This window comes from Musa acuminata, chromosome BXJ3-11 (assembly GCF_036884655.1).
Source record: "Musa acuminata AAA Group cultivar baxijiao chromosome BXJ3-11, Cavendish_Baxijiao_AAA, whole genome shotgun sequence".
Classification (NCBI taxonomy): domain Eukaryota; kingdom Viridiplantae; phylum Streptophyta; class Magnoliopsida; order Zingiberales; family Musaceae; genus Musa; species Musa acuminata.
Window position 1 is genome coordinate 27,566,336 of NC_088359.1, and position 11,057 is coordinate 27,577,392.

Consider the following 11,057-nt stretch of genomic DNA (forward strand, 5'->3'; position numbering starts at 1 on the left):
TCTAAATACGAATTAATAATAATAATTGCATGAGTTCAGTGGTGAGGACAAGTTTTGGCAATTATTAGTATCGGATTGTGTTCAAAATAAAAGCATAACATTCGAATAATGCAAAAAATAAACAATAAATAATGAAACTGAATAATACAAAAGAAATCAGAATTAACCTAATCTGGTTATGATTCCGACAAAGATCTTATTTCGGCTGTGTGGAAATAAGATCTATTTGTAGATACCATACGAGTGTCCTGAAATTGAGATCGAATCGATCCATCAGACCAAGAAAAAAAAATAGGAATAATATCTTAATATCTGATTTCATTATTATTTTATTCATCATATATATATATATTGTGAAAATGTTGAATTTACATATCGGATCACCAGATGAGTTGAACGCTGGTACAGTTAGTGGACCGATCGATCCGCAAAGTACGGTGAGAAGGACTCGTGTATGAACGCTGGTCGTATTTGGAAGCGCATTATGTGACTTCCCCATGCAGGGTGGCCTGCTTTGCTCTGCTTCTCCCTCCTTAAAGCTTGCGCCCTCCCTTCTCCGCCATCCCAACATCAAATATCACGCACACAAACAGAGAGAGAGAGAGAGAGAGAGAGAGGAGAATGGAGAAGGCGATCGAGAGACAGAGGGTTCTCCTCCACCACCTCCGACCTTCGCCTTCCGCCGATCGCCCCAGCATCTCGGTATCTTCTTGTAATCCTCCGTGGATCTGCTTGGGTCGAGGCAAATTAGGGTTTAGATGCTCGGATCCGTTCCGATCTCCGCTCTTTTGGTGCTTTTGTGCGCGCGAGCGGGGGTTCGGTGCGTCTGATGTGGGCTTTTTCTTGCTTGTTTGTGTCTTCTTCTTGACAGACCGCCGTCTGTTCTGCCGGTGGGAGCGCGAAGGATCGGAGTTCTTGCTTCGGCGATGATGTCGTTATCGTGGCGTGAGTTCTACTATCCGTTCTCTGCATTTCTGGCTTTCTGTTTCATCTGTTATGTGCCGTTGTTTGAAAGAGGGAGAAAATGAAGGTGTGTGTGTTTTTGTCTGGTTTTCTCATATGTGACGTCGGGAAGCTCGTTGAGTTAAGAACAGTGAATAGTTAACTCGATGGTTTTGTTAACGGATTTCTATCTTCATGAATTTCTTCTCCACCTTTCATCTCGGAAACCCCTCTTCTTAGGGGTTCCCGCACCTTCGTCTTGGTAGGGCTCCTAGCGCTAAATGATATCCCTTGGTTGATTCTGTAATAATTGTAGATTCATTTTTTTTATGCCATTCCGTTTCTAAATTAAAGTATAATTTTGAAAAAAAAAATCAACAAAAGTTATGATTTTGAAGCGATAATGCCACTAAATTGACATGCAGCACCAAAACATATAAGGATTAGCTATCGGAAAAGATGCAAAATCCACGTCTTTCTTGCATATTAAACATGAGTCATGCAACAAAGAATTATTTTAGCTACATGATGAGCTGGGTTTCCATTTCTTGCATATTATGTTTCTTTGGTTCTAAAAACAAGTGTCAGGGCACTTCTGTGGACCTCCTTTTGCAGGATAATATGTGCAAGTTGACTGTTTGCATGTTATGTATGTTGGGCCAATAACCTGACGATTTGTATGGGGTAAATATGTGCAAGATGAGGATTTTGTATGGATTAAGGCCTGTAGAAACAAAACTGTAGGTGGGCATGTCCGGTGAATGGTGGTAACAAGAAAACCTTCTCCAAGGATTTCAAGATTTTTCCTCCTTTAATCTCAAAAGTACCTACGGGATTACTTCTGCATTTTCTTTCTTCTCTTATGTCCCCATGAATGGTTGAGATAGGATGGTCATGCCACTTTGATTGAGATTTATGAATCTTGAAAACTTTGACTGGTGCACACCAAGAAATCAGGAATTCAGAGATTTAAGATTGGTTTATCCTAATGCAGTTCTGTGTTGACTGTTGATAGATTTTCATCAACCATATTTCCCAGCAAATAAAAAATTTTCTCTGGCAAGGGAAGCAGAGTCAATCTGTCAATCAAGAAATTGGAATGGTTCTAGCATTCTATCACTAGCTGTCTTTAAAATTCAACTCTCACATCCTATCGTATGGCTTTGGAGGTTTTCGGTATTCTTTTGTGTTGGATCTCTAGTAATTGTCGCCTGTAGCTTAATCTCTTATATTTGTTGTGTAAGATAGTGCTTGTCGAACTGCTCTTTGCAAGGCCAGAAAAGGGGGATTTAAGGATACATATCCTGATGACCTGCTAGCTCCTGTTCTTAAGGTTAATTCTTTTTTGCTTTGTTCTTTTCCTTCACATAGAAATTTCTGTATGGAATACATTAAAAAAAAAAGAAAAAAGATAAAATGCCTTCTCTTGGAGCTTTTTATTAATTTGGTTGTGACTTATATTTATGGGAGCTTCCACATTTTGTTCTATAGGCATTGTTGGATAAGACTCGGTTGAACCCAAGTGAAGTTGGTGATATTATTGTTGGCACAGTCTTGGCACCCGGATCTCAAAGGGCAATTGAGTGCAGGATGGGAGCATTTTATGCTGGATTTCCTGGTTGGTTGACTTCCCTTGACTTTGCAATGGTCATAGCTTATTCATTTTTTTCTTCTTTTACATTTTGTTTTTTTTTTCATGAATAACAGATACGGTTCCAATCAGAACTGTAAACAGACAATGTTCTTCTGGTCTTCAGGCTGTTGCTGATATTGCAGCTGCTATAAAAGCTGGTTTTTATGATTTTGGTATGGTTTTCTGTGGGTTGACTGGTTCTGTAAATTTCTGGCTGATCCTCTGGCTTTATTAGGTCTTTCTTACTTATGCAGGCATTGGTGCTGGGGTGGAATCAATGACTGTAGATCCAGTCAGATGGGATTGGCCTGCTAATCCCAATGTATAACTTATGTTATATTGTCAATTGAAATTTTCTTGCTGTAGTGATGCGGTTATAGTTTCATAGTTAATTTGAATGTAAAAAATCCTAAGATCCTTTTGCATCAAAAATCTACTTTATATTCCTCAGGCTCAGTTATTTGCACAAGCCCGAGACTGTTTGCTTCCAATGGGCATTACATCCGAGAATGTGGCTGAACGTTATGGCATAACAAGACAGGAGCAAGATCAGGCTGCTGTGAGATTTGTGCCTATTGATTTTATCCCTAAAAGAGATTGCATTTGTAAATATTTTTTGTTCAAAATTTCTAATGCCTCTCATTTTGTTTAGGTCGAATCTCATAGGAAGGCAGCTGCAGCAGTAGCCGCTGGTAAATTTAAAGAAGAAATCATTCCTGTTGTTACAAAGGTACTTAAAGCATGAGAGACACCCTTTGTTTGTTATGGTTCTTACTTGCTTGTAGCAGTTCCAGAACTATACGGAATAAAAACCAGGAATATGAAATAAAGAGCAATGATATTAAGGGAAATAATGGCCAACTGTTCAATGGGTTTCTCAGCAACATGGTGATGCAATGATAACCATTAAACCCTTACCAGAGATATTAGGGACAAATTTTTTTGACAAGTTAAACAGAAACAAATCACTAGAAATCTTGATGTGCTCTTTCGTCTGCTGCAAACAATTTATTTGTTGGGTTGTCTTTTGATGTTATTTCTCTTCAGAACTTTGATCCTGCGATATTACCTTTTGAAGGTTGTAGACCCCAAAACTGGAGAGCACAAGCAAGTGACAGTTTCTGCAGATGATGGAATTCGTCCAGATACATCAATTTCAGTTCTTTCAAAACTTAAACCGGCTTTCAAGAAGGATGGGACAACAACTGCTGGTGAGAAGCAAATAGTTTGTGAATTTTGGTTCCTTGGCTAAATCATTGATGATGCATATTGAAGTTCTTTTTCACTTGTGCAGGCAATTCTAGTCAGGTGACTGATGGTGCTGCAGCAGTCCTCCTCATGAGAAGGGATGCAGCAATGAAAAAGGGGCTCCCAGTACTTGGTGTATTCAGGTTGTTTATATATTGTTGCACACTGTTGAACTTTTAATATGCTTGGTTTTTTGTTTGTCTAAGTTGGTTAGTTACTTTACCATGGGGAAGGAAAAATTCTAAATTCCCTGGGCTATATAAAGCTCTCAATTTATACTCATGATCTAGTGAATATGATATCTGAACGTCAGTATTAATGATACCTATGCTATCTGTCTGATTCTGTGCATTTCAATTACCAACAGATATTATGACTGTCAGTTCAACACAATATGCTTCTGAAACTCACCATCAGCTGATGTCTTTTATGCTATTTTGTTGTTTATTTATGGGGTAGTTAGTAATAGATGAAATGTATTTTGTTTGGTCATATATGCAATATCTCCTTTGGTACATTATGGACATGTTATGCATATCTGTGGATGGATAGAAGGCAGCCTGCCAGATACCACAGAGGGTGAGGGTTTACAAGTCCTCTTTCCATTGTCTTGTTTTATGAATCTATAAACATGAAACAAAATTATCATTATATATGCACTTAGTGAGATCTGAACACCTATTGCTACAATGGATAAAAGTAAATGCTATCATTCCACTACTTTTTGTTTCTTTTTTTCATTAGCTTGATAAATGGAGCCAAATATTTTTTACCACTCTTTTGCTGCTCGTAAATCATTTGGATTTCTTTTGAAAAGCTTCAAGCTCAACAATCCGACTATATACATGATTCAACATCCTCTTAATGGAGACTCCTGGGATCAATTATAAATTATTTTCTCTGATTCCATTTCAATGATGCATAAGAGTAGCTATTCATTTAGAAGCTTAGAGCACATTCTATGTCTATACATGTCTAAGATTTTCTTTCCGCAGGTTTTATCTTGTCTTCTTAGGTTCACCAAATGGGTACAACCAGTTCATAAAATAATTGTTAGCAGTTATCATGGTGCACATATTTGTATTTTTATGTCTACTACAAATCTGACTTGGTATTCTAGAATGTCATAGTCACATCTTAAAGACTATGGGTGTGTCTAGGGTCCTATTTCCTTTACTTTTATATTATTTTCTTAGGTGTACCTAATGGTTACAATCACTTCATAAAATGGATTTTAACAAATATCTGGGTGCATTTTATTTTCTTTTTTGAAAAGTTTTTTCATTTAATTTTAGGTACCCTTTTGTAGTTTAAGGAACTACGTATCGCTGGGCTACCTATACCATACAATGGTTCCTATTTGCTCATCAACTTATGCTAGCCCATGAAGCATCCATATAGTAGCTATTTGACATTAATTGCATTAAACTATTTTCATCTATGTTTTAACAACTTAATGGTTGACCTTATGAATTACAGAAAACATGGTAATTCTGAAATTAACTGTTTCACTAGCACCAACTAATTTCCTGTAAAATATCGCTTGCTTATTTGGACAGGAATATCTAATTTCATCATTCTGAACATGTGAATCATTATTCTTATTTTTTCAAGTACCGTACATCTGACCTAACCTTTTGGTATGGTGCAATTTTTGAATGAGCAGGAGTTTCGTTGCAGTTGGAGTGGAACCTAACGTAATGGGAATTGGTCCTGTGGCTGCAATTCCTGCTGCAGTGAAGGCTGCTGGTCTTCAGCTTGATGACATTGACCTTTTTGAGATAAATGAGGTAGTAGTCTAGGGCCAATATTTTCTGTTGAATCCTACAGCAAGGGATAAAGAGAACAAACATTTTTTCTTTTTCTAGGCTTTTGCTTCTCAATATGTTTATTGCTGCAAAAAGCTGAAGTTAGACCCTGCAAAAGTAAATGTCAATGGAGGTGCTATGGCTCTTGGTCATCCGTTGGGTTGCACAGGTATTTTTGCAACTGATAAACCCATATTGTCAGTAAAATTTATTTTTGTAAAAAAATTGATTACTCCTAGACATTGAAATTTTAAATTGATAGATGAGATCATTTAGGTTCTAACACTTCCCTTTATTTGTTGGCTAGTGGAAGGTTTAGTATATAACTATATATAACATGTGCAATTTGAATTAAATAAGGAGGAAACTCATGGGTTCTGCAGATAATAACACCTGGCATTCTACTCTGATGCCATGCTAAAATATTGACCAGTAAGCAAAAAAATACAAGATGTTGATTATATCCATAATAAAATATGCCAACACATTGACTTTATTAGCAAGGGTAGAATTTATGCAATAGCCAAATGAAGATGTGTCTTGTTGAATGGAAAGCTTATGATCAACCAATGAAGCATTTTGTAGAATTAATTCTGCTGAACTTTTGATATCTGTTTTTATCATCAAAGTATGTCAACTAAATATATAATCAAACATCAAATTTTATTGAAATTGCTATTGAAAATCTGAAACAGTTTCTTCTATGAACAAGGCTAAGGGTCAAATTGCATTTGTAACTTGTGTATGGATGACAAAACAAATTTCTGTTACTCTCGTATTAGTTACCAATTTATATTACTTTCCCATTTGTGAAAAGATTTTGCTGCTGTTATTGGAGAAAGTTCTTTCCAAAGTCTAGATTATTTTATGAAAATTTCTAAAACTGCAAATGATCATCAATCATTTTCCTATACCTAATGTTCCATGTTTCTTGGATTTTTTTTTTTCGATTCATGGGTTATAACCTTATCTTTGTACCTTAAATTCATTCTGATTCTGTGTCTCCTGCACATTATCGGCTATTGAGACATTCTTTGTTACGGGCTATGAAATTTATTTGGCAGCTGAAGTTATGACTGAACCATGAGTTCCATGCCCATAATTGGGCTATTGATTCAGCACAGCATGATGAATCTGAATATTTTCTAGACTATGATCTTGCGCAAAATTATGCTTGTCTCTTACTGGTATTTGGATCAGCTCAATTTGAAATATTAAAGAAATCAAGTATTCTGATGGCAAATAAATTCAGTCCATGAAGCTCATTTGGTAAATGTTCATTTAACGCATAATTAATTTCTACTATAAAATACAGATCCCATGACTCGGAAACAGAATGCTACAGATAATTAGATATTGCTTTTCCAACACTACCAGAGGAGATTGAAATCACATGTCCTCTAATTCGTTGACAGTAAATTTCGTAGAATATCCTATTGATCAGAAACTTAATTAAAATGGAATAGCTCTTTTTCCTTGGAATTCTAGTTTCTTTTAATTATATGTTCTTGACTTGTTATGAGTGCTGAACATTGGTATCTCTGTAACGATACATAACACGTTCTTTTTGTGGGAATTCTAGTTATTTTTAATTATATAAATTTGTTATGAAAGCTGAACATTTCTATCTCCAAAAAGATATATATAACCTAAAACGTTTCTTTCCTTGTTGTAGGTGCCCGATGTGTGAGTACTCTTCTATATGAAATGAAGCGAAGAGGAAAGGACTGCAGGTTTGGAGTCATTTCTATGTGCATAGGTGACACACTCGCATCACAGTTCATGTGCCCTTATCGACGTCTGTTCTTGAAGCAATTCATCTCATCGTTTCATGCTGTGTCGCAGGGTCGGGTATGGGGGCTGCGGCTGTTTTCGAGCGTGGAGATGGTGTGGATCAACTCAGCAATGCGAGGCAGGTCATCTCCAACAACTAGTTGTCCAAGGATGCATTCACAATCCTGTGTTGCTTTATCTCATCGTTGACCAACAATTATGCCAATAAGCTCATCTGAATCATACCCAAGCATCACTTGGAATTGCCTTGAGAATTAGAATGATTCTTGGATAATAAGCCAATTCGACAATGTTAATTTTGTCTTTGCAATGAGACTGAGTTCATGCTAGAACATTTCTCTGTGCCACCTCAGATTGTCACTCATGTTTGGAATTTCTTTTCTAGTCCGGTTGTGTGTTGATTCGGTTATCTTTGGCCAAATTACAATCATTTTTTTGGTGTTAGCTATATAAAAGAAATATAGTACAAAACAATTGAAATTAGTTTTTGGATATTTATCTCCGGTTATATGATGTGCTCTCAGTATGCTTAAAATTTGTATTTCTGTAGTTGACTTTACATATCTATCCCTTGCTAATCTAGAAATATCATACTTGCCTCTTCGAACTTTTAATATATATATATATATATCTATATATTTCAAATAATTAAATTCTTGATATATTCAACGTTCACATTTTGCATCCACCAATAAATTCAGATTAATCTGCCAACGAATTTATAAAGGAAAATATATATATATATATATATATATATATATATATATATATATATATATATATATATATATATATATATATATATATATATATATATATATATATATATATATATATATATATATATATATATATATATATATCATCGCTTTACTGTTATTTGACTTTTGTTTTTGAACTTAAATTTAGCGGGCCAAATGGAAAGAAAGAAATAATTTATGAATTATATACATAAAAGAATTTTTAAGAATATTAACATTTCAACGTCATCGTGTTGCCGGAGAAATGATGATGAACTATAATAATGTAAATATATGATCTTACTTCATCAATACTGTTAGTGTAAACAACCTTAAGTCGTGTCCTCGGGACCGACGCGGCTTGGTTTGGGTCCGGATGACGGGGATCTCCCTGGGACGTTCCTCGAGACTACTGAGGTGGCCGATTACAGTGGTCCGATCGGGACGGGGTCGTCGTTTCCTCCGGGAAGAGGCTCCTCGCCTGGGCGTTTAGTGGGAGACCTCCGCCTTCGCACCTGCACAAAGGTCGGGTCGGGGAGCTCGGCCCGACCCCTCCGACGATCAAGTTAGTGGAAGGTGAAGGGGGTTTCTTTAGCTAAGTTGTTTCTTCGTCCCCCCCCCCTTTCCTCGAAGGAGGGTTTTTATAGTGAGGATTATCGTTGCCTGATGTGCCTGCCCGTAGAGAGCAGGATCATACTTCTGGTAGCGTCTGACATCGCCGTTGGCATGGCGTGAGGGATCGAGCCTGAGCAGGAAGTTAATGTGCCTTGGTCGGCGTTCCGGTCAGCGTTGACCAGGTGCTGACAGGTCAACAGAGGCATGAGGCGTCACCTGGGACAACTGATGTCACGTGAGTCTTATCGCCATTATTACCCTCATCATATTCCCCCTCCCCCCCCGAAGGAAGCTATGCGTCGGTTGCTGTAAAGGGGGGTCCGAGGCATGGCTTCAGCTTTAAGAAACTATCATTGCTGGGCGATTGCCGACTCGTTACCAGGGGTGTGGGAATCGTGGAGTTTAGTAACTAAGGAGGGTTGGATGTGCAGCGGTGGCCCTGGGCAGTATGCGGCCGAGGACCATGACTCGGGCAGGCAGGTCGCGTAGAGATAGTGGTCTCGGGCAACATGCGGCCAAGGAGCACGGCTGGGGCGGGCAGGCCGCGCAATGGTAGTGGTCTCGGGCAGCATGAGACCGAAGAGCACGGCTCAGGCGGGCAGGCTGCGTAGGTGTGGTTTCGAGCAATACGGAGCCGAGGAGCACGGCGCAGGCGGGCAGGCTGCGCAGGCGTTGTCTCGAGCAATATGCAGCCGAGGAGCACGGCGCAGGTGGGCGGGCCGCGCAGGCATGGTCTCGGGCAATATGCAGCTGAGGAGCATGACGCAAGAGGGCAGGCCGCGCAGACGTGGTCTCGGGCAATATGCAGCCGAGGAGCACGACACAGGTGGGCAGGCCGCGTAGGCGTGGTCTCGGGCAACATGCAGCCGAGGAGCACGGCGTAGGCGGGCTGGCAGCGCAGGCGTGGTCTCGGGCAACATGCAGCCGAGGAGCATGGCACAGGCGGGCAGGCCGCGCAGGCGTGGTCTCAAGCAACATGCGACCGAGGAGTACGGTGAAAGCGGGCAAGCCGCGCAGGCGTGGTCTCGGGCAACACGCAGCCGAGGAGCACAGCGCAGGCGGGCTGACCGTGCAGGCGTGGTCTCGAGCAATATGCAACCGAGGAGCACGGCATAGGCGGGCAGGCCGTGCAGGCGTGGTCTCGGGCAACACGCAGCCGAGGAGCACGACGCAGGCGGGCTGCGGCCGAGGGATATGGCTCAGGCGGGCAGGCCGCGCTGAGGTAGACTCGGGCAGTCTGCAGTCGAGCCGTGTAGATAAAAAGGGGGGTTAGGCCGGAGCTAACCACGGGCCGGGAGGCGATCAGGTAGATACGGAGCCTTCGCTCGTAAGAGACTGAGGTAGGGCCTAGATTCCTTTTACGAGGACTACATCGGATAGCCACCGCGGGTGCTTGACTTTTTCTATGGAGCCTGCTGCCAAAAGTCGCTCCTTCTCCTTACAGCCACCCAGGCCTCCGCCGTGATGTACTGGTTAGCCCGCTGGAGCATATCTAATACTGTGGTGGGGGGTCGCTCCATGAGGGACCAGCAGAATCTGGAAGGTCGCAGGCTTGTCATAAATGCCTACACTAACAAAGAGGGATGAGCGTCTGGCAACCCCCGGATTTGTGTTGTAAAGCGATTCACAAAATGGGAGAGGGGCACGTCCTCCCTTTGGTTGAGTTCGAGGAGCAATGCAACGGTCAGTTTTGGCCGGGCGTAGGCCAAGAAGTTGAGCTCGAAGTCCTTGACAAGCTGGTCAAAGGAGGCGATCGACTCGGTCTTCATGCCGCTGTACCACGTGTGGGCCGACCCTCTCAAAGTGGTGGGAAACGCTCTGCACATCAAAGCATCAGAGGTTCCATATAGTGCCATCTGGGCACGGAAAGCGGCTACATGGTCCGCTGGGTCGGCGGAGCCGTCGTAAGTGTCCAGGGAGGGGAGTCGGAAGTTGGGGGGGACTGTTTGATCCTATATCTTGAGTGTGAACGGAGACCCTTAGTGTGCGTCCTCCCCGAGCTCTCCCTTTGACCTGCGAACCTCCTTCTCCGCTTCGTCGAGCCGCTGACTAACAAAGCATAGCTGGGCTCGTAGGGAGTCCGTTGAATCCGAAGATAATGCCTCGGGTTCCGGGCGGCCGCTCGGGTTTTCCATCACTCGATCCCCGAGTGGGGCCGATCGGACCTGAGGCGAAGTAGGGAACTCCGGAAGTGGCGTGTGGGCCTGAACGGGCGGCTCCTGTTGCCGTAGTGGTTGAATCACATGCGGGTGCACCGGATGAGAAACGAGCGGGATA

At 41.3% G+C, this 11,057-nt stretch overlaps 1 protein-coding gene across 1 annotated transcript; it reads left to right on the plus strand.

Annotated features, from left to right (window-relative positions):
* The first annotated feature begins 477 nt into the window (after positions 1-477).
* Positions 478-7,788, plus strand: LOC103971688 (3-ketoacyl-CoA thiolase 2, peroxisomal). The gene is made up of 14 exons (XM_009385773.3): positions 478-702; positions 872-945; positions 2,191-2,275; positions 2,434-2,560; positions 2,650-2,748; positions 2,830-2,897; positions 3,027-3,134; positions 3,228-3,305; positions 3,654-3,786; positions 3,870-3,966; positions 5,490-5,613; positions 5,692-5,800; positions 7,307-7,390; positions 7,477-7,788. The coding sequence occupies exons 1-14, from the start codon at positions 622-624 to the stop codon at positions 7,563-7,565; spliced, it is 1,356 nt and encodes a 451-aa protein (XP_009384048.2). The 5' UTR covers positions 478-621; the 3' UTR covers positions 7,566-7,788.
* The last annotated feature ends 3,269 nt before the right edge of the window (positions 7,789-11,057 follow it).

What these genes read in the sequence shown, in the direction of transcription:
- LOC103971688 (XM_009385773.3), top strand. Translation starts at nt 622, where the DNA reads ATGGAGAAGGCGATCGAGAGACAGAGGGTTCTCCTCCACCACCTCCGA. An exon ending in TGCTAGCTCCTGTTCTTAAG is followed by an intron (nt 2,276 to 2,433) that starts GTTAATTCTTTT and finishes TTTGTTCTATAG; the next exon opens with GCATTGTTGGATAAGACTCG. An exon ending in AGTCATTTCTATGTGCATAG is followed by an intron (nt 7,391 to 7,476) that starts GTGACACACTCG and finishes GCTGTGTCGCAG; the next exon opens with GGTCGGGTATGGGGGCTGCG.